The sequence below is a fragment of the Drepanopeziza brunnea genome, assembly GCF_022702325.1.
Source record: "Drepanopeziza brunnea f. sp. 'multigermtubi' strain 214-2 chromosome Unknown ctg2, whole genome shotgun sequence".
NCBI classification, from domain to species: Eukaryota; Fungi; Ascomycota; class Leotiomycetes; order Helotiales; family Drepanopezizaceae; genus Drepanopeziza; species Drepanopeziza brunnea.
The window spans coordinates 48614-70879 of NW_027094065.1; the positions used below are offsets into that span (position 1 = coordinate 48614).

General features: G+C 44.2%; 6 protein-coding genes across 6 annotated transcripts; 3 read left to right on the forward strand and 3 right to left on the reverse strand.

The window, feature by feature from the left end:
- Positions 1-7594: 7594 nt before the first annotated feature.
- On the reverse strand, positions 7595-8800 carry L3040_001204 (uncharacterized protein; the record flags this gene model as incomplete). Its single annotated transcript, XM_007292766.2, has 2 exons — positions 7595-8237; positions 8298-8800. The coding sequence occupies 2 exons, from the start codon at positions 8798-8800 to the stop codon at positions 7595-7597; spliced, it is 1146 nt and encodes a 381-aa protein (XP_007292828.2).
- Positions 8801-9984: 1184 nt separating this feature from the next.
- L3040_001205 (uncharacterized protein) lies at positions 9985-10944 on the forward strand (the record flags this gene model as incomplete). The annotated part of the gene is made up of 2 exons (XM_007292767.2): positions 9985-10045; positions 10100-10944. The coding sequence occupies 2 exons, from the start codon at positions 9985-9987 to the stop codon at positions 10942-10944; spliced, it is 906 nt and encodes a 301-aa protein (XP_007292829.2).
- Positions 10945-11732: 788 nt separating this feature from the next.
- On the reverse strand, positions 11733-13198 carry L3040_001206 (uncharacterized protein; the record flags this gene model as incomplete). The annotated part of the gene is made up of 6 exons (XM_066156658.1): positions 11733-12018; positions 12217-12295; positions 12386-12395; positions 12445-12614; positions 12673-12882; positions 13030-13198. The coding sequence occupies 6 exons, from the start codon at positions 13196-13198 to the stop codon at positions 11733-11735; spliced, it is 924 nt and encodes a 307-aa protein (XP_066012690.1).
- A 546-nt stretch (positions 13199-13744) lies between these two features.
- Positions 13745-15910, forward strand: L3040_001207 (uncharacterized protein; the record flags this gene model as incomplete). The annotated part of the gene is made up of 4 exons (XM_007292769.2): positions 13745-14026; positions 14072-14738; positions 14786-15222; positions 15275-15910. 4 exons carry the CDS (start codon positions 13745-13747, stop codon positions 15908-15910), a joined length of 2022 nt encoding a protein of 673 aa, XP_007292831.2.
- A 1057-nt stretch (positions 15911-16967) lies between these two features.
- L3040_001208 (uncharacterized protein) lies at positions 16968-18372 on the forward strand (the record flags this gene model as incomplete). Its single annotated transcript, XM_066156659.1, has 4 exons — positions 16968-17092; positions 17161-17637; positions 17770-18053; positions 18176-18372. The coding sequence occupies 4 exons, from the start codon at positions 16968-16970 to the stop codon at positions 18370-18372; spliced, it is 1083 nt and encodes a 360-aa protein (XP_066012691.1).
- A 1152-nt stretch (positions 18373-19524) lies between these two features.
- L3040_001209 (uncharacterized protein) lies at positions 19525-22188 on the reverse strand (the record flags this gene model as incomplete). The annotated part of the gene is made up of 7 exons (XM_007292771.2): positions 19525-20691; positions 20737-21031; positions 21077-21450; positions 21501-21647; positions 21705-21815; positions 21866-22003; positions 22066-22188. 7 exons carry the CDS (start codon positions 22186-22188, stop codon positions 19525-19527), a joined length of 2355 nt encoding a protein of 784 aa, XP_007292833.1.
- Positions 22189-22266: the final 78 nt, after the last annotated feature.

The following is a 22266-nucleotide window of genomic DNA, read 5'->3' on the forward strand; positions in this document are numbered from 1 at the left end:
ACATTTCGAACAAGAGAGAAGTCCGTTAAGTACGGGATCGGCTCTGCCACTTCTATTAAAGCAATTACTTTAGATACTCCTTTAAGTCAAATAAAGTTCTACGTTATAAAGAGCGACGTACCTTTCTTATTCTCGTTAGCTGATATAAACAAGTACAAAGTGATCTTAAATAACTTGCGGAACGTATTAGTTTAAAGAAAAAAAGAAATACTAATAGTAAAGATGTTTAAGCACGTATAGATGCTATTGAATAAAGAGCACGCTGCTACTTACTACAATACCGAAAGCGAGACCGTCTACTGCTATTTTACAAAAGAACAATTAAAGACTATCTACAAGCGTTTTAGCTACTTTTCAGCAAGTCGATTTGCTGCTGTTTTTAAAAAGGCCGGGTACGAATTCAAACGAGATTTGCTTTACAACATCCAAAAGTTTTACTACTACTGCTAAGTCTTTAAGCGTTTTCTTAAAAGATTTAGTATCAAGCTTAAAGATAATATTAACTTTAATAACACGGTATACGTCGATGTGATGCATTTTAACGGCAAAAACGTATTGCACGTCGTTTGCGATTCTATTAACTTTTAAGCCGCTACTTTCTTTAAAAGCATATCCGTACAGCACTTACTTAAAAGATTTAATCGATGTTAAATTAATACTTACGTCGAGCCTTTTATAAACGTAATACACGATCCCGGAACTAATTTTAATTCGGCAACGTTCCGAAGCTACTTTAAAAGTATTAGTAGTACCTTAAAGCAAATGCTTATAAAGGCTTATCATAGCGTCAAGCTAGTAGAACGCTACTACGTCTTTATGCGACGCGCTTTTAAAATCGTCATAAAAGAGCTTCTAAAGGCCTTAAGAGAAGACCGGCTTTAAATAGCTATCAAAGCTATTAACGATATAGCTAGACTTAATAGCTTGGTTCTTACATTCTTCGTTTTTAAAACCTTACTAAAGCTAACGGAATAAGATCGATTTGCCGCGTCTATTTAAAAACGTGCTATTGCTATTAACAAGGCTATAAAAGAAGTACGAAAATGCTACGCAACGAAGCAAGTTAAAGACGCGCTCAAGAAAAAGAATGGACCAATTACGGAGCATACTTTAGACTTCTTTATTAGTTCACGGGTACTCGTATAGCGGGAAAATCAAAGATAAAAAGGCCTTTTTCAGCTGCTTAGCAAGCAAAAGCATACGTGCACAATAGCATATCCGAGGCCTACGGAATTCAGGTCAACCTTAATAAAACCTTACTATTTTAAAGTTGAAAAGCTGCTAAAGGAGTTGCAAGTACTTAAGGTAAAAGTAGAAGAAGAAGTGGAAAAAGATCAGAGCGAAAGCGAAAAAAAGCTAGAACTACGAAATTCGCTTAAACCTCAACATTCGCTTAATCCACCGAGGTCGCTTAATCCAAAAAGCTCGCTAAGATCAGCCCTTAACCCTTAACTTGTTAATTCTTAAAGATCAATAATACTTATAGTCTAGATACCTTACTAAAAGTACGATCTTAGTATTCCGACCGTGCTCGACGAAAAAGAAAACGATTCTTACGTTTTATTTACTAAAGACTCCGAAGTGTTTGTTACCGATAAAGAACGCCGGGACTATAAGCTTTTAGCTAAGCTACGAGCCGAAGGAATCATTAAGAGCTTCGGAGCATCGTTCTAAGAGTCTAGAGCAAAAGAATTAGCAAGATTAATAGCTTAAAGCATTTTTTAAATAATCTCGAGCATCGACTTACGTGTTAAAAGCGCCAAGATCTTCGGATTTAGATTTATTAATAAGATTAAAAGCAAAAGAACACTTACGCTATACGAAAAGTCTCGTATAATAGTCTAAGCCTTTTAAGATAAAAGCAAAACGAAAGTACTTACCGAGTCACTTACGATATAGCGAGCGAGCTAAAAACTTTGTTGTGCTTTAGCTCTTTCTTTAATAAAAGATTACGAGTGTCAAGTCTATAACAAAGATATCATTTAAGCTTACACTTAATTAAGCACGAAGCTTATCCGAATAATCGTCGTGCGACCACTTAAAGAGATTACTTATCGATTCTCTTTCGGCACTTTGTTCTTTATAACTAACCTTTTGTATAAGATCTTTGAAGCAAGAACGCATTAGTATAAGCGTTTTTCAAAGCATTTCACAGACAACCTCGAGATAAAGCAATCGAGCTTTAATTCTTGCTTTTTTATATCAATTAATAAAGATCAGCTAAGAATAGCTGCTTTATAAACGAATGATGTTTTTATAGTTGTTAATCTAGCTATAAAAGCAAAAGAAAAGAAAGAGCTAATTAAATCCAAGCTAAAAAGCAAAGAAATAAAGATCCTTATACACGCTGAGCTAATGATTTTCAATAGATGCAAGCTATCTTTAAATAAAGACGAGTTCGGACTGTTAGTTAAGCAAAAGAAGCAAAGTGAAAGGCTTGCCGTGATCAAGCTCGATTTAATTATACGAGCCAAAGAGTACTTAGAACAACGTACTCGAAAGGCGTATTTAGCTATTATTTACTACTTAAAAGCATCTTGCGCTTTATCGATGGCTGCTTAATACTAAGAACCGAAAGACGAGGACTATAAGGCCCTTAATAAAGTGATTTAATAACTGATCGATCACTCAATTCGAAGGATTTACTACGTGCTTTTAGACTTAAAGATTGCGAAGCTCTTTGTGTTCGTAGATAAAGCATTTGTTAACAACGCTGACCTTAGCTCTTAGATCGGTTTCGTAGCTATCTTTAGCAATAAGGCTTACGTAAGTGAAAACGAGTTCACTTTAACGGGTAATATCTTATATTAAGTGTCACAGAAGTGCAAGAAGGTGACAAGGGCAGTATTAGCTTTTAAGCTATACGCTATGTCTTTAAGTATCGATATAGCTATTGCTATGTCGACTACCTTTGCTTAAATCACAGCTTAGTTAAGAATACTTAATTTCTTCGTGGTTGTGTATACTAACTCTTATTCGCTTTATAAGTGCATAATAAAGCTAGGAACTATTAAGGAGAAGCGCTTTATAATCGATATTATAGCTATTCGGGAGTCATACGAGAGGCGAGAGCTCTTTAAAGTACGCTAGATCGGAGGAAAATTTAACCCGGCTGACGCTATAATTAAAATCGAAGTTAATACTTTTTTGTAAGAGCTAGTTTTGACCAATACCTTAAAGGTGCAGGTAGACGGGTGGGTAGAAAGGCTACTGTGAGAGAAAGGAGAGTGAAGTTTAGTGGAATGATTGTTTTTCTTTTGTTTTGATCACTTTCCTTTTTTTTTCGGTCGATATAGTAGTTGGCAAAGCACTGTTTGCTAAAGAGAGAGTTGCCGGTGTCGGTATATCTATATCGACCTTAGCTAATAGTAGTAGTAGTTGAGGGAGCTTACCCGTGAACCATGGTTCACGGGTCACTTGGCATGCCTCGCTTAGCATGTCAGCAGTTAAAGGACCTTTAACTTGACAAGTAAACCTATTAGTTAGCTAATGCACGTGATTCCTTCTAATCGTATAAAAGAAGTCAGCTCCCTTGAGCCTTGGGGAGCAGACAGAATTCAGATACCTTATTAACCGAGTGTTTTGCAATTGCAAGTACTTTGACGACCTTACGAAGTTACGAATATATATTCCCAATCGCTTAGAAGCAATCCAACAGTTTCGAGATCGAAAAGAAATTAATAAAGCATTAATTACGAAAAAAAAAAAGCTTAAGCGATAATTAAGCTAGCCTCTTTTAATAATAAGTACCGATAACGCGCCGGAAATCCTTAAAACTATAACTACGTAAGCTAAAGCAAAAAGAGTATTTATTTATAATACGGAACCTTACTCGTTATATTAAAATAGCTTTGCAAAGCGCTTTATTAAAACTATCGAGCACTTTATTAAAACAGCACTTAATAACGCTAAGTTGCTTGTCGAGTTCTAGTATAAAGCTGTTAAAGCGCAAGCATATATTCGTATTAAGTTACGCTAAAGACTTAAAGTAATAAAAGATATTATAAACGAAGTAACGAAACAACTTTTCCGTATCGAATATAAAATATCTTCTTAAAAAGCTTAAACGAAGAAAGTACTAAAGGTTAAAGATTATATCAAGATATAAAGCTGCAAAGTCATTACTTACGTTCTTCGAGAATCTCTTTCGGCTAAAACTAAAAAAGACAAGCTTATGCTTTCGAGTAAAGAAAAGATATTTATAAGCTACAACGAAAACACTATTTTTTATTATAAAGTATACATTCTCGAAATACATAGTACTATTATCTCGTTTAACGTTAAGTTCTTTAAAAATATTTTTAAAAAAGCAATCGAAGATTTTAAACTTTAAGTTGAACTGTTTGACGGCATATTTTAAGCATTAAAAAGCATGTATAATTAACACGTCACTCGTGCACGTAAAAGACGACTAAGATTTGTAAACTTGCTTATAATAAACTCAATGCGCAAAGAGCAAATTAAGCATCTTTTAGACTTTGTTATAAGAGTTAAAAAAAGATTAGCTTTTAAAATTAAAGATTATCTATTTAATAAGACTATTAAGTATGCTTTCGGAATGCCGTTTACGCCGATAACGACACTTTTTCGCGTTATACGATCTTAAACGAAGAATGCTATTCTTTAAAATAAAAAACTTAAAAAAGCTAAGTCTATTTCGCTTTTATAATCAACATCGCTTATTGCCGAGACGAGATTAAGCGAAAGCTTTGTTAATAGACTAAATAATCTAACTCTTTTTAAGCAAAATCATTAACTTGCATAAGTCACTTTTTAAAAAATTACCGGAATAAAGAAGAAAGCCGATAAAGAGCTCTTTTATGCTTTTAAAACATCAATTTAACTTCGACAAAGCTAAACTTTACTCGATTCGGAACTAAATAAGCGTACGAGTAATGCTTTTAATCTCGATAAGCGATACGCTAAGACTTTTACGTTTTAAACTTCGCTTATTATAAAGAAAAGAAAAAGCTTGTTATCAATAGAAAATAAAAAAGCAATATTAGCTATTTTCGATTAATTTAATAACGTTAACGGCATATCAAATGCTAAAAAAATAACAATAATAGCGCACGCGGTTAAACACGATATCTTTATTCTTATTACTTATAAGAAAGCTGTAAAGCATTTTATATAGGGCAAAAAGTGAAAAGAAGCTATTGATACCGAGTTTGCTGCGCTTATTACTAACTATATATAAAAAGAACGCATCTTTTTTCTCGGAACTAATCTTATTAGTTGCAAATAAGTATTTATACTTAAGTTCAAAGCAAATAAAACCTTCGAACGCTTTAAAGTTAAGCTCGTAGCGAAAGGTTTTTCTTAAATGTACGGCGTTGATTATAACGAAACATTCGCATTTATAATTAAAATAGCGACCTTTAAAGCATTTTTTGCAATAATTGCTTATAAAGATATAAAGACACGCTAATTCGATATCAAAAACGCTTTTATCGAGTTTACACTTAAAGAAGAGCTGTAAATAAAAATGCCGAAAAGCTTAAAACGTACGAAGCGAAGATCCGCGCTCCGATTATTATAATCTTTATATAATCTTAAATAATCTACACGCGATTAAAACCTTTTAATAAAAAAAGAGCTCTTTAATTAAAGATTCGTACAAAACAAAGCAGATCTTTATTTATTCGTTTACTTAAAAAAAGAGATTAGATTATTAATATACGTAAACGACTTAGCTATAGCTGCACCGAATGCTAAAGAGCTTGATTAGTTTAAAGACCGCTTACAATCACGATTTATTATTAAACTGATAAAAAAGATATCGATGATCTTCGGAATCAAAGTTATTAAAGATAAAGCGAAAAAGACTATTAAGCTTGATTAAAAGATCTATTTAAACAAAGTCTTAAACAAGTTTAAAATCTCGAACTTAGTTTTTAACGTAAAGAATGTATTTACACTTATAAATAAGTATACTGATCTCCGCTTAGCTTCGGATTAAGATAAGAAAGTCGATGCTACTTAGTACCGTAAAGTAATTAGTTTATTAATATATACGATAATATATATACGCTTAAACATCGCTTTCGCACTTAATCGTTTAAGCTAGTATATATAAGATTTAATAAAGCATTACGCTTTAGCATTAAAGCGCTTGATGCGCTACTTACGGTTTATTATATCTTTCGCTATTTTTTTCGGCTTTTTAAGAAACTTAATAATCTACTCGGATGCAGATTACGGTAGCGATAAAGATAGCAGAAAGAGCATCTCCGTTGCGATAAGCTTAATAGAAGAAGGCTTTATATTCTTCGAGAGCCGCAAACAAACCTTTATAGCCACGGCTATTATAAAGGCCGAGTACGCAGCTATGTGTTATACCGTAAAGCAAAGCTAATAAGTCGCTTAGATCCTTCGAGATATAAGATTCGGTAGCTATATCGTTAAAAATCATTAAATTGTAAAAATAAAAAAAGACAATTAAAGCGCTATTGCACTCGCTAAGAACCTTTATCTTTATAAAAAGATTAAAGCATATCGACATCGCTTATTACTACGTTCGCGATTTAATAGACTAAAAGAGGTCTTCCGTATCTTATATACTTATAGCAGAAATGGCCGCCGATAGCTTTTTTAAACTATTATCGAAAGTCTTATTTCAAAGATTTATTAATATAATAAGCATGACTGATCGATCGAGGCTAATATCAAATTCTTAAATACGCGAAGGACTTCGCTTAGCTTTTTTATATATTAAAAAAAGAGATTTGTTCTTTCGACAAAACAAAGAAGCAGTAAGAGCAATGAGAGCTGTTAATAGCATTAGAGTAAGAGTGTTAAAGTAAAGAATTCTTACTTTATGAGGTCTATGCTATTGCTGCTAAAGAACGCTTAAAGAGATGGATAATAATTATTAATTAAAAGAAAAGATAGCTAGCTAGCGTAAAAAGAGAACTGCATATAGTTCTTTTTCTTCTTGTAAAGATTCCTTCTTTTCTAGATAACCGAAATCAATACTTTTGGAACTACCTTCTGCTTTCTTATTATAAGGAAGAATTATCTTCTTACAAGGGTGAATTTTGTTGAAATTGAATTGGAAAAATCTTTGGGGTTTGCATTTCTGTACTTTTTTATACTGCTGCTGACTGCCATGCTAACAGCAGTGATAACATTCACGGGAGGATTATATAAGCCTGCTTCAATCGTGATGGATAGATTCGGATTCGAAGAGCCGAGGTTCGAGATCATGGTCCAGAGAAGAAAAAAAGTATTGTTTAGTTTTCGCAAAGAAAAAGATTCAAGTTGTAAATGACATGAAAATATAAGCGACTATAGAGCACAGCAGCAGTTGGAGTCCTAGAGAGAGCGTGTTTTTTTTTTTTAAGAAAAAGTCGTTGCTTCGTCAAATACGTGCGTACAGATGTTTATCTATATACGGAGGTAGGTATCATCCATCTATGCGCCATTTCGCCATCTGCAGCAGCAGCAAAGGAAGCATTACCGTGGCATGCAGCGAGACCCGTACCGTTTTACCTATCTCTATCCTCTTAACCTTCTACCTTTCTTTTTATCTTTCCATGTAAGTGTTCAACAACACCCCCAAGAAAATATTTTTCCTCCCCTCCCCAAGACCCTACGATACACAAGCCGCGCCGACAATAGCGTCCAAGGAACTGCTCTGCGTCATGATCGTCGCCCTCCCGTAAGGGCCAGCCCACACCAGACCGAGTTGGTTGTCAACCTGGTTGTAGGCCCAGATGGAATCGGCATTCCTCTTCAGAAAGTCCGTGTAGGTGGTGCGCGTGGCCTCAGGCAGGCCCACGGCGCGGTTGACCATGAACTGGATGGCGCGGGCAAAGACGCCCTTGAACTGCTCCGTGTCGGAGTTGCAGCCGCCGTCGCACGGGTCGGTGAGGATGCCGTCGGCGTTGGTCAGGTTGCGCATGGCCGCCAGGGCGATCGTGTTGGCGAGCTCGGTGTACGAGGCGTTGCCCGTCGCCCAAGTGAGCTCGGCCAGGCCGGGGAGGAGGATGCCCTGGTTGTAAGAGAAGACGCGGTTGCCGTCGTTCTCGCACGTTTGGAGATTCAGGCCGTTGTTGATAACGTTGTCGGAGTTGATGAGGCCCGAGGCCATAAACCACTCGTAGGCGCGCATGGCCTCGTTGAAATAGTAGCCGCTAGAGGGCGTGTTGGGGCGACGGTTGGCGAGCTTAGCGGCGGCAGTCAAGTAGAGCTCGTTCTCGACTGCGCCAACGCCCGTTCGGGCTTTGTTCCACCTGGAGAATGTTGGGACTTTTGTTTCTTCGGTGTAGATATAGATGGGATGGATTACTTACCAGAGACCTCCGCATGGCGTGCTACCCCAAACGCTTTTCGGGTCCTCGAATATCGCTGCAGCAGTATCGAGGTATTTTTCGTCCTTCGTGACGTCGTAGACTTCGATCCAAGCGAGAGCCCACCACAGCTCGTCGTCATAGAACTCGTTGATGAAGCCGGGGAACCTTTTAGGTGCCATCGCAAAAGTTGTTGGATATACGAGGTCAGTCGTCGGCTTGACCATGTCGGGGAAGTACTCTTCGAAGTTTGCAAGCACGGTGAGCACGTTGGCGCTATGCCACCATGCGTTGTCCCATAGCCCATTGGCTGCATCGTACCATGTTTGCATCTGATTGATACCCGCGACGGCGTAGGCGATATATTCGGTTTTGGTAGCTCGAGAAGTAAGGTGTCGATCCCCTACCTGAAAAAAATGCGGTTCTGGAGAGGATTGCGGAGCAGGATGAGCATCTGAAATAGTGAAGACTGCGCACAGCAGAGCAAGAAGCGAAGGTGGTAGCATTTCGTAGAGCGTTGATCCAAACAAAAAAAAAACAGAAGAGAATGAATGAATGTGTGTGAAAGGGGAGGGAATCTCAGATCTCGTCCGCCTCAGCAGCGGCGACTAGGGACTTTATACAAATGCATTTCTGGAGGCTCACTCTAGCTTCCCCAAAAATATGGCATTATTGATGGGAAATCATCACATTGGCGCAGCCGCTGCTTAAGTGCTACTTGGCCCGCTGCTAAGATGCTACTTAGCGCGGCTATAGGTCTAAGATGGCCAAGCTCTCTTAGTGTATTCCGTTTCGAATTGTCCTAAAGACATCTGTTCTCCGGTAAGCAATAGCCAATCCAACGACACGCGCGTCTATCCTGGGATCTGAACAGGGTTCACCGCATAGGGCTCGTCTGAGCGAGCATGTATAGGCGGAGAGGCTTTTTGAGCTCGGGGTCTTGCCGCTTGACTGTCAGCCGTCTTTGCATCACCATGGACGCATCCTTAATCTCAATGGATTGTCTCGAGGAAGAGACGGTAGACTGATCGTCATAGCATTCTTCTTGCTAGGCATCATTGTCGAAAGCGGATGGCAGATCCAGGTCCATATCAATACTGTTGATCATCTCAATCCCATCGATCACGCTTTGATCCACCGCTGTCAGAATGTCCATATCTGAGCTTCTGGACTTCAAATGAACCCAAATGGTATTGATGATTGGAAATGCGGACCTATTCGGATGCGAATTTGTGACTGGATTGTAACTGGAGCGCACCTATAGAGGTCTGTCGTTTCGCACAGCGCGAGTATGAAACATGGCACGAAAGGAGTGGACGGGATCCCCTGATTCGCAGTCGCTGTCTGGTAGCCTCAGACTCGAATCTTCATGCAGTGAGGAAGCCCCGTGACTTGAATATTGTATTGATTCTAAAAGTCTGGATATCTAGAGATGAGAAAAAACTCGCTTCGTTGTTATGGTGTTGTTAAATATAAACATAGTAGAAGTCAGATTAGGGTTGTTGATCGGCCCCCTTGTCGGCGCGGAAAATCACGATTCCCGACGGAAGATCACCCCTTTTTGCTTGGCTGTCTATAACAAAGCTAGATCCGAGCCCATGGTCGCACCCTCCTCCTTGACCTTCGATATTTGAAACCTTTGATATAGAGATAGAGCCACCGTTCATCCTTTCCTCTGTCTCATCTCGTAATGCCGATAACCAAAGATCCTCCCACGGGGACGGGTCTCACCTTTGGAGTCATTGGTTGCGGTATGTATCGGATCCATCCAATAAATTCTTACTGAATTATCTGACAGCTACCAGGAAATATGGCCAGTGCGATTCTTTCCGGGGTCCTTGATTCCTGTGCGCAAGCCCAAAAAGCCGGTCAAGTACCCAAGATATCTCGCTTCATTGCTACCGTCAACAGCCAAGCATCAGCCGAGATGCTTGAGAAACGATTCTCTGAGTACTCCGACCGGTTTGAGGTAATCCAAGGCGACAACGTCAAGGCCATGGAGAGAGCGGACATGGTGCTGTTTGGGTTCAAACCATACATGATCGATCTCGTTCTCAAAGTCGATGGCGTTAGAGAAGCGCTGGCCGACAAGTTAATCATCAGTGTTCTTGCCGGATCCCCAGTTGAGAAACTCAGAGCTGCCATATATCACTCTGGTCCCAAGACAGCCGATGAGAAACCCTTCTATATCAAGCGAGCCATGATGAATATCGCAGCCGAGTACCGCCAATCGATGACCGTGCTTGAGACATCATCAATGCCCCTAGAATACGAGCGCATCACCGAATGGATGTTCAGCCAGCTCGGAAAGACTGCGCCGATTTCGCCAGACCTCTACGATATTGCGGGGGTGATGGCTGGTGCATCCGGTGCCTTGCTGTCTGTAGCATTTGATGGGATGCTCGACGGAGCTGTGAGCCAGGGGATGAAGCGGGTGGATGCGAATAAGATCTTGGTGCAGTCCTTGATATCTTTGGCGACGCTGCTACAGAACGAACACCCGGCCGTACTACGAGAGAAGTTCTCCAGTCCGAAAGGGACGACGATTGCGGGGTTGTTGAGCCTGGAGGAGAATAGAGCAAGATATGCGTATAGCCAGGCGACTATTGCGAGTTCGGAAAGGAGCAAGGAAATTGGTAACGAAAAATAGACAAAAAGGGTGGGTGTATATCGCATGCTATAGACTTTCTGATACCCGTTCAAGCCCGTCTTGATGCCACATGGCCGATGCTCAGACCTTGAGGTTGTTTGGGGTATGGTGGCTGCCTGGATTTCTGAATATTGCAGTCCTGATTATTATATGCCTATACTCCGTTAAAAATACAAGCCTCGCCTGTACGGTGCACCAAGAGCCCCAGGAAGATATATCCTTCTCAACTTTCTCCTCACTTCCGGAGCTTCTTCCCTCCCGCAGCATGATGTCCGGGAACTACCTGCCATCGGTCTTTGATAAGAATTCTCGCTTATACTGTCATTGGTGGCTCGCTTAGCCGAACGACCTGACTGTGTGTGATATTCCGCTCTTGGCTGAAATTTTCCGGGCCCTGGTCACTTGTATAGAGTGGACTTTAGAGGCTGAGTCGTATGCCGAATGCCCTCATTGATCAATCATGATACAGGACGATCTATATTCGTGAGAGGGGATCAATAATACTTTCCGTCGCAGAAAAGTAATCTATTTGTCTCCCAGGACATAATCATCTTATTGTATCACAAAGAGTAATTAGACTGTGTAGAGACGTTACACAGGTCTTAAGCTGTAGCGATCTGTACTACGTATCGTTAACTAAATCAAAATGTCCGCCGTCCGGAGCAATTCTGAGCAGAGGATATCAATCCATACTTCCTAGCATAAAAAGCCACCCCAACTCAAACCTGCAAACCGATATCTATAACCATCTCACGAACAACCCTCACTCTAAATAAGAAGTACTCTCCTCACCAGTATCTTCGCGGGCTTTCTCTCCGTGACCACGGCTGCTCCCGTTCCGCTATTCCAATCATCGTAATCCCGTCTTGCCATGTGTAGAAAGAGTTGGCATTTCCAATGCCCAAGTGGGTTTTCGCGCTGATTTTGGGTATGGCTGTAGTGCGAAGGTGCACTATGACAGCAACTGTAAAGCCAGATGGACTGACGGGTACAAACATTCCTGGTCGAGTAGTCTCCCGTGGAAGGTTCTGTGTCATGAGGAGATAGATGATCGCCTCGTTTATCATCGACAACCTGACGAGAAAGTCAGTATCCTGCACGCAGATAGTGCCGAGCGCAATTGCAATCGAGTCCACACGATCAGCTGTGGCGGCATCAGGGAGTGCATCTGGTAGATTCGCAGCGAAGGGCGCAAGTACGAGAATATGATAATAATGGGAAATAGACATAGGTGTCAAAGGTGTTGATTGACAAGAACAGAGAGAAACGTACTGTGTTGACCATATGAGCACGTATGTTCCCGAACTTGCGAGGAACGCGATGCAGACATGAATCCAGAACCATTCCTGCACTGATGGCTGTAGCCAAAGTCCCGTTTGCGGAATCCCATTTGGCATATGTTGATAAAGATATTACCAAGTATGCCCGATTTCAGCATCACATGAGACCACCTACCGGCTGGTTAGCGATGTTTTCGCAAGGCTGTTACGCAAGGCCTACCGAGGTGGGAATGATTAATGAATTTAAATGGCTTTTGACAATGTCCCTGAAAGAACCAATATTGACTTGAATTTTCAGGGTGATCGAGAGACAGTTCACGAGAAAGAAGACGTGTTGAATGGGAAGAATTATAACTCCAATGGGCTGTAGCCACTCCGATTTGAAGGGGGCTGAAGAGATGTCAGAGCAGCATATTTCTTTGACTGTGTAACTCTGACATCTTTGTACTTCCATGCAGCATATTTGCAATGCCTTGAGGAGCCATTCTCATTATGGGGCGGGTCCAAGTACAGCAGCCAATTCTCTCCCACAGCCCAACCTGCCCTATCTTTTGTGCTTTGGGACCGTTCTCTGCGTCTGCCCGATTGCTAACAGCCAGAGTGAGCCCGGCTTCGGTATTGATCCCGTCCAGAAGTGTCATCACTGTCTCCAGATGATCTGTTTATCCTCTGTTTTCCCTCTCCGATATTGTGTATGTTGAGGCCACCAATAAATCTCCGCCAGTTTTTGGGGTCTGTAAGAGATTCGTATCGGTTTTGGAAGGCTTCTCGCATCAGCCGTCCTGGTAAAGATCCCTGAACTGACATTTCGAAAAGATGCCTACTTCTGGGGCCGTGACGAAGATCTTGGAGATGGCGTACAGGCCTAGGAGCATCAATGGCTCCAATGTGGTGAGGGCGTAGGAGAAATTCACCAAAGTCGTAATGAAGATCAACAGGTTGAGGACAAGGGAGCCGACATTGCTCAACGCCATTGCGGATGAGAATAAAGGGGGCGACAGTGAGACTGAGCAGGGCAGATGTATGTTCAGTTGCTGGTTGGCTTTGCATTACACAATTAGGCGTGTGGGAGTTTCTCGAGGCACCATTGTCTATCCTCGGTTCGTTGCAGAGGAGAAGTATGGTGATATATAAGTAAGGGAGTGAGACTCTACTGTATAGCAGAGTCCCGTAATTAAATCAACGCGGTCACAGCGGGCAGAACTCGTCGGGGGGCACTACCGGTAGTACAAGCATTCTTGGGTTTTTGTTACTTCTCGACTGAAGGCTCTCCAACTTCCTCGAACACCCCTACCACCACCGCGGCCTCGGCGACGGCGACGGTGACGGCGACAACCAGAGTCTATCAGGACTCCATCTACTGCTATACCCAACTAACTACCTACCACTTACCATCTGCCAGACAGTCTCCTCGCCCAAGGTCCACCGAAGGTCCATCCTCAAAGCACCCCCAGATGGCGTTACACAAGAGCCAAGATTGCAAAAGTGAGTGATGCGAGGATACGAAGCTGCCATGGGCTATGGTTTCGAAATCATTGGAACTAGACCGCTTCAGCTTGATCAACACGACCGAAAGTTGGAAGCTTGAAGTTGTCTCTGCCGCAGACTTCCAGATCCCCGGGCACCTGGCCAACTTGGACCTCAACGTCGTTCTTGAAGCCTTGAGCTCAAGAAAAGTTTGGGCTTCCCGTGCAATGGGATGCAAAATAGACATGGAGATCCTGCTTGACGGTAAGCAATTGCTGCGGAACGTCTCTGACCAGTGGCTACAGAGTCTGGGCGTGCGGATTCGAGATGCAAAGGTACTCTCCAACTAGGTCTCACCAGATATCGACTAATCTGATAAGGCATGGCAAAAGCTCTTCATATCAACATCTCTTGAAATCCCTGAAGCGGGCCCTCATGGGCAACAATCCCATGCATGGGTTCATCTGAAGAATAGTGCACAACAAGCAAACCGTGCGGAAGGGGAAGGGCTGGCAGCATGGCTGGGAAGCAGCACCGATTTGAAAGTGCCAGCTGGCGTCGTATCCTTCAAATTCGAGAGTCTACGAATGCAATTCGACTTCATGCGGGTACAAGTGAAGCCAAAATCCAAGCGAACAAGGACGCTGGAGGGAAACACAACATCATTTGATGTTATGTTGCTCGACGTCCCTGCGGAAACTCAGGCCCCGCATGACACTCATTCCAAAAATCTTGAGAAAGCTTCGAAGGCTTTGAAGCACATACCGGACAAGATTGCTGGATTTTTTCGTACCCCCCAGCCCTCCGGCCTCGGCAATCAATCGCCGTTATTCACACTTCATTTGCAAGCCCATAATGCCGATGCAATCACTGGTGCGAGTCGGAAGACATTTGCTTGGGGGGAAAATATACAGAAGGGCAGGAAGGGCAGGCACCCTGAAAAGGTCGTGGAAGTTGTCAGGGAGTGGCTGATATCGCATCACAGCAATCAATACCCAACTGCGGAAGAAAAGCAACAACTCATGGATCTGACGGGGCTGCAAAGAGGTGAGGGCTGTGAAATTTTCCCTGATGCCCTCGCTAAACAGATTAAGTCCAGTTGAGTACTCTTCTTCGCTATCAACGGCAGAAACTGCGCAAATGGGCACCCATCATAGACGAGACTCACAGTAAAGATGAAATGCTGCTGGATTACGAAGACTCTCCGGGCATCTACCACGCGGAGGAACATGGCAATGATAAGATGCTCTTCTCGCAGACCTCTACCTCGTCATCAATTTCACCAGGCTCCTCAAGTTCTCGCGCTTCTTTGAGCCCTTTCTCCAAGCACCGCTTCACGCCTGATCCAAGCGACATGTCCATCCCAGCGTCAATACTATCCAATCTAGTGGATGCCGCCACTGGTGTTCTTTTCGGCGGCAACGTAGGCCCTTGTCTTCTTAAAGCACGGGATACTGAATTGAGCAAACCACCCCCAAGATCTTCGCTGTCTCAATTGGTCCCGGTCATGTTCTCTCCCGGGTACAACGAGGTCAGCTTCCCAGTCATTACCCTCCATTTTCGAAATCCTAACAGCCTTCAAGTCAGTGGCACATAATGCTAGATATCTCCCAACAATATCTCGCGCCTTGTCAACTTCTCTCCCCCACAACATCCAAACACCCAGCTTGAAGCGGAAGCTACTTCAACTTTCGAGTTGCGACCCATCATATTTTTATGGTCGTTCCAACGACTGCGGGGAGCCTGGTGCACTAGAGAGATTGTCGTTCGTGACACAAACAAGGCTATGGGCTATGATACAGAGAAAAATCTACGATACGACAGCAGCAACAAAATTATGGCGACAGACTCTGTCAGATGAAAGTTTACACAAGGACAGTGACTTTGAAGACTTGTTCGGCAGTATCGGGGGTCAAGATCGGGTCGTGAGCGACCTCGGAGACTCTTTCACTGATGACGGAATGCTTTTTACCGATGATGAAGACGATGAATCACTGCTACTGGATAAAGAAGTCGGGGAAGACTCGGACTGGGAAAGGCGAGCTATCGAGTTCGAGACTGATGAAATGTTACTCAGTGCCGACCAGCAAGAAGCCGATGAAGATGGCAATGGGATGTATCTGATAAATGAAATCGGTTTATGGGTAAGGAAGAACAAAGAAGACGATACAGATATGCTGTTGGGAGATGGGGGGGACGGAGATGATATGTTACTCTGAAGGTTTCTGGATAATGCGAGTCCTTCACAACAAAATACCATACTGTTCTTTTGGCATCGCGTCTCGTGGTAACGCACCCTGTTACTCTTCTTGGTCCTCTCTGGTCTTCATTGAGTCAGCTTACATGATACAGAGGCCCTTTCTGCTCCCTATGACAACTTTTCGGGCCAAAGATTTCGAGAAATACCTCGTACGGACAACGCCGAGATACTCTTTTCGACTTTCGATATGCTGAGCGGCTGAAATGCAGCAATGGTGCTTTTTGTCAGCACTCGCAGCTGTTTTCGGGCTTGGCGAGTCCTATCGGGGGGTGAGCTCTGGGCGCCACATTCGTGAACATCAAAAGTATCTCCCATGCCTCTCAATTTCGGCAGAGTTTTCGCAATTCTTTGGGACTTCGGTTTCCAGTTTGCACCTCGCTGATCTAGGTCTGCAAGCGCCTCAGATATATTTCTGAATGGGTTGACATTTGTCCTCTCGACTTATCTACCGGTAGCTAGGACTGGAAACATCTGACAGCCTTGCCAGGGTTACAGCCGACGCAAGTATGTCGCTGACCGCAGGTACGACGACAGCTGGCTCCCCTTGTTCTCAGGACATTTCCTTCAAACAAAAGCATAGCCTTTCTGTTGTTATAAGGCTCGGACTAACCGACTGTACTTTGCGGTGCATCCGATGTCATTGCCTCCGTTCTGCACGCAGCCAAGATTCATGTACAGGTTGCAAACTCCGCCGTTTCATCTCCTGGTCATAGCCCTCATCGCTCAATTCGTATGTGTAGTAGATGACAAGTACACAGCTATCATGGCTTGGGCACGGTGAGATGGATAGAGCTGAAGTGCAGTGCCCGGAGGAGAGATATGCACAATCGGTACGATGCAGAACACCTCGACCAAAGTCCATTGTGATGAGGGACATATAATGAGGGCAATAGCCACCCAAACTGAATCTATCCATATACAACTTGAAATTGAATCTCTAGTCCTTCAACGGATATCATAGCAATTAACACCAACCAATCTTCCGAATACAATACTCGACAATACCACCATCCAAGATGTCAGACTCAACCCCCGAGGCCTTTAGATCCTGTGGCCAGATCGGCGCAGCACCAGGCGAAGACCGTTTAGCGGTCGAGAGGCAGGCTTTCTGGGACAATGGGACAGAAATTGTTGTCAACATGTGGGGGCAAGTCTCTTCTCTCCTCTATTCTGCTTCTAGTCCAACGGAGGGAACTGATTTGCAAACAGTGGAAGTGACTACGTGCGCAGTAAAGTCATAGAATATGCTAACACGTGGTCTTTGTACGCCAACTTGACCTTCAGATTCATGGAAAGGGATGAAGAGGGGGAGAGCGATATTCGCGTGTCTTTCACCCCGGGTGGTTCATGGTCGCATGTATCCCAAATGCCCGCCAACAGAAAGCTTAATCTAACATCTCCCAGCAACATCGGCGCCGGCTGCAAAACCGTTGCTCAAGACCAGCCTACCATGAACTACGGCTGGTTCGACGACACTACTTCCGACGAGGAGTTTTCCCGGGTCGTGATCCACGAGTTCGGCCACGCCATCGGCTGTACTCACGAGCAAAGCTCTCCGGTGGCCAACATACCGTGGAAAAGGGAGGTAATCTATGAAGCTTACGAGAAGAATGATGGGTGGACGAGGGAGATGGTGGACAGCCAGGTGTTTGCAGTTGCGGAGCAGGAGACTGTTTTCAATAGTAGGTATGATCCAACGAGCATTATGTGAGTCTATCTTCTTTCCACCCCTCCCCCTGTTCTTCTTCTTCTTCTTTTTTCCACTCAGCCGCACATTAAGGAGTTGAAATTGACGGATGACGCTGGTGCTGGTAAAAGGCAATATCCCTACGATGCAGCATGGACCCTCGACGGCTCCTCCGCCGGCTGGAACAGAGTTCTCTCCTCACTCGACAAAACATTCATCATGCGCACTTACCCCAAAGAAGGTATCGTGCGCACCTCCCAAGATGGCATCTACCTCGTCAACTGCTTCAGGGGCGAGGAACGATCCAGTGGTGTCGCGTACTATGGGCGCTTTGGAAACAACGACGGCCAGGAACCCGACGAGTGGCTGGAGGTTACGAATGGGGAATTGAATTGGTGGGAAGATGGCGGAGAAGGTATGTTGCTCCACCGTATTCTCGATCATGCCGAATTCTCTCTTATTTGTCTCTGGCTAGATATCTTCTTTGGGCTGGGGACGGGAAGTTTGATGATGATGCTGACAGCAGTCGAATTCTAGTGACGCTTTCCAACGGCAAGACGATCGCCTGGAATCTCGATGGCGAGGCGGGCAGGGCAGAACTCTTTACGAGAGTAGGGTTCGCGGAGACGAGCGGGGAGGAGCAAGGGGAGAAGTGGAATGTTTATCGGGATGAGGAGAGGGTGTTATTTAAGCGAGATGGCTGGCAGTGTTTTGTTCTTTTCTGGGCTTTCTAAAGGGCAGGTGCGCGATGTGATGTGGAAAATGCACAAAGTATGAGAGCGGCAGATGTTTATGATGAAGGGCCATGCATCATCTCATCATTAATATACTATTACATCATAGTCTTTTCAATAAATTCCTCCTTTTCTGCGATTCATTCGGCTAAATGATGAAATCGGTGCCGAGTGGAAGATTGAGCTTCGACTTATATAACGAGTTGGAAAACAAACCCGGTCTCCTTTCTATACGATACTGTACTCCCCAAGCTCTCTACTCTCGTGCAAAGCCACAAAACACAAGTAACAGACTCCCCAAGGAACCGAGAACGAACCATCTAATATATATTGGATCGAAACCAGAGGAGATCTTCACAGAGTCAGTCGACACTGCGGCCACAGCTGTAAACTAAACATCTTTAAAGATACAATCGGCTGAGATCATAACCTCCACCACTCGTATAAAAACCTTCTAAATTTTCTCCATAACCGTCGTCGTATTGCGGCTGTAACGTCCTCGTTCAAGAACGCCCAACCATCTTCTCAGGGTATCTGTCTCGCTTGGTCCATTTCTCGCTCCAGTGTGGAAGCCGTACTTATCGGCAAATTTGGAACTTTGGACGCTCTCACAGCCCCAAAAGTAAAGTCCACTTGAGTGCTTGTAACAAGATGATTGTTGCCAATCATTGATATATATATATATATATATATATATATATATATATATATATGTATATATGTATGCTCAAAAGCTCATTCCTTTAGGATTTAGAAGATGTTTTGATTTAAGGATCAATGGCTAAGATATACGAGGAACAGGCGCTGCTGCTTGTGAACCTTCAGCGTTAACTTTGACTGAATGCTCTTTAATGAGAGGAAGGGACAAGGAAAGTGTTGTATGGCAGAATAATATAATATTTATTCACAATATGGCCTTGCCTGTATTGTTAAATGCGAGCCTCAACGCGATTTGAATTAACTGTACATCAGAAAAGAGAAAAAGAATCGAAGGTACCTCTCCTATGATAGCGGTTAATATCAAGGCTGTAAAATCTGAATGTATATACCGAGATCATCCTGGTGTCCTATCAAATCCCTCTCCAACGCCACGCTATGCCACGCTCAAACCACAAATTTGCATCCCACTATTCTCTCACCAGCCGAATCCGTTCACCACCCGTCACCCCACCCATCTTCATCTCCGGTCTCTTTTGGCGCCGTATTTATCTTCTTCGCCGCAACTGGCTTCGGCTTCGAAGCAACGTGCGCCTTCTTCGCTGTCGCTGATCCCATACTGCCTGTCGTAGCAGCTCTCCCGACAGCAGCTAGCCTCACATTCGTAGGCGCCGGCTTCGCTAGACCCTTCGGTAATGGCTTCGCGCCAGGCTTCTTCCCGGACTGCGCAGCGAGCCAACCCGCGAAGTCTGGTTCTCCGTCATCGTCGAACGGTTTAGCTGATACTTTAGATTTAGGCGCTTCGGTAGGGGCGTCGAAAAAATTGTCTTCTTCCATGTTACCCCATGCGTCGTCGGCCTCGTTATCATCCCCTGCGGCCGCAGAGTCATTGAAATAGTCGATAGCGTTAGAGGAGGTGGAGTTGCGTGCTGAGGTTGCGGGGGGCGAGGCGAGGGCTTGCCGATGGAGAGCTGATGCGGATGCCATACCAGTTGGGCGACGAGGTTCGGATCCTTGTGCTGACGAGGGTCGAGAGAGGTTGTTGCCGTTCGAGGGCGATGAGATCTCGCCTGCGGCGGCGGAGACTTTGTTTGTGAAAGACGAGATAGCCCAGCCTGCCCAAGAAGCCGCGTCGCTGGCACTGGGCGTGCTCATACGGGGTATAGTAGCTGCTGATACTTCGGTCGTTGGGGGTGGTAATACAGAATCAGGCATCGTGGATGCGAATCTCCGTATACGTTGCATGTAGGCCTCTATTGTCTTGTTCGCTTGATCCCGAACAAGCTTCTCCTTGTCTATCAAGCAAGGGCATAGCACAGGCAATATGCGACTGGCACAGTCTTCTTCACTGAAGGAATCTGATGTAGCCGCCAATGCCATCAAGGAAGCATTTCGAGCATGGACAAAAGGATCACGAAGAGAGCGGGTAAAGGCTGCGATGAGAACTTTGGCCCTATTACTGACTCCGAGATTCTTCGCGATCTTACCCAAGCAGATAGTAGTATTGGTACGGATACCAGGCTGCTCATCGTTCGACGTCTTAGCAAGGTATTTCAACAGCTCGCCATTGATCGTTCTGTCGGAGAGTTTTGAAATGATGGTTAGCACCGCCTTAACAGTCTGCTCTCTAACCACTGGGGCCACGTCCGTGAATCCAGTTACCTGTAGAGTGTCAGTCAAGGTCAGCCAGAGCACAGGGATCCATACCATCTGAGGAAAGATCTTGTCGTTGACCACTTTCTGTGGTAATCTATTGATCATCACCGGCAAATTGTCCAACAGCGAAACCCGTATTGCTCGGTCAGGACTACTGAACAATCTCACGACTGCGGGTGTAACCTTTAGATCGAATTCTTCGTCGGTGAGTTTCTTGCTGATCTTCATTACGACGTTGAACACCTTGGGTCCACCACCGCCAAACTCCACAGACTTGAGCAGTTCAGGGAGGATTTTCATCTTGAAATAGTCCTCCGGGAAATCATCCGAAAGCTCGTCGAGGTCGCTGTTCTTGTTAGTGGATTCATTGTTTTTGGCAGCTATCACTTACTTGAGAAACTCCTCTCGTTCCTCCTCGCTCTTCATTCCCAAATTATCCACACCTTCAGTAAGTTTGATCAAAGGGGTATTGAAAAAGCCCCCACTTCGGCGACCCTGCTCGAGAAAGTTGCCCACGCTGACTCTGGCCTTAGGATTACTGTTCACCAACCGCCTGTAGCTCGAGTGCATGCTTGGAGGAACATTCTTGGTCTGACCGGCCTGATCTCCTCCCATGAAGTCTCCATTGAAAACTTCGAAAATCAAAGTCCCAAAATTGTAGGCGTCGACTGCAGTCAAAGGATTCTTCTTGATCGTATCCCAGCCCAATTTCGCCAGCTCGGGAGCTGTGTACCTTCCAGAATCGGGCACAAGGCTGCCATAGTTCTGAGAAGCATCAGTTGCCTGTATTCTCAACGCAATGGCTTCTCACATACGTATATTATAGCTTCGTCGTCTTTCATGCTGCTCAGCACTTCAAAGCCTCCTACTCTCCATTCCCCGCTCTCACTTGTGTATATCGAGCCGACTCGCAGTGCGCCATGCACTGAGGATGCTTCGTCGTTGATGAATTTGATCGTTTGCTATGAGCAAATGGTTAGTCGGTTCTCCGAGTCCACGCCGGGGGGAGCTGGACTTACAGCAACACCAAAAAGACCCCATTTTAGAGTCTCCGTACTCATGCTCTTTCGCTTAATGTGCCACCGCAGAGGAACCAACCTCTCGGTAGCAATATATATGTACGTCTCCGTCTAGTCCATTTTGTCAGAGAGCTCCTGGACAGCTAACGCCAAGGTCATACCTCGACGGTGTCCAACACTTTTATGACTCCGGGATGTCTTAGTGTTCGCAGCTTCTTGAGTGCGTTTCTTGCCATGGGCAGACGGGGTTTGTTCGCAGTGACATCGAACGAGAATATGCTACAGTTCGAGCCATCTTCCTGCAGTGCAGTCTTAGCCAAGTGCTCTGCTCTAGATCTGGAGGTGGGTGGGCATTGCGCACGCGCTTGGTTCCATTGTACAGCGTCCAGATACTGGTATCGACGTCCACCTGGTCGCCGAAGGTGTAGGGAAACGGTGGTCCTTTGGATATTGCGGAGGCGACAGCAGATTTGAAGAACTCCATAGCAGCGGGTCAAGAGTATGTGAGATGTTGCTGTTGCTGTTGCTGTCGCGAGTGAGAAGAGGAGAGGTCCTTTCCAAT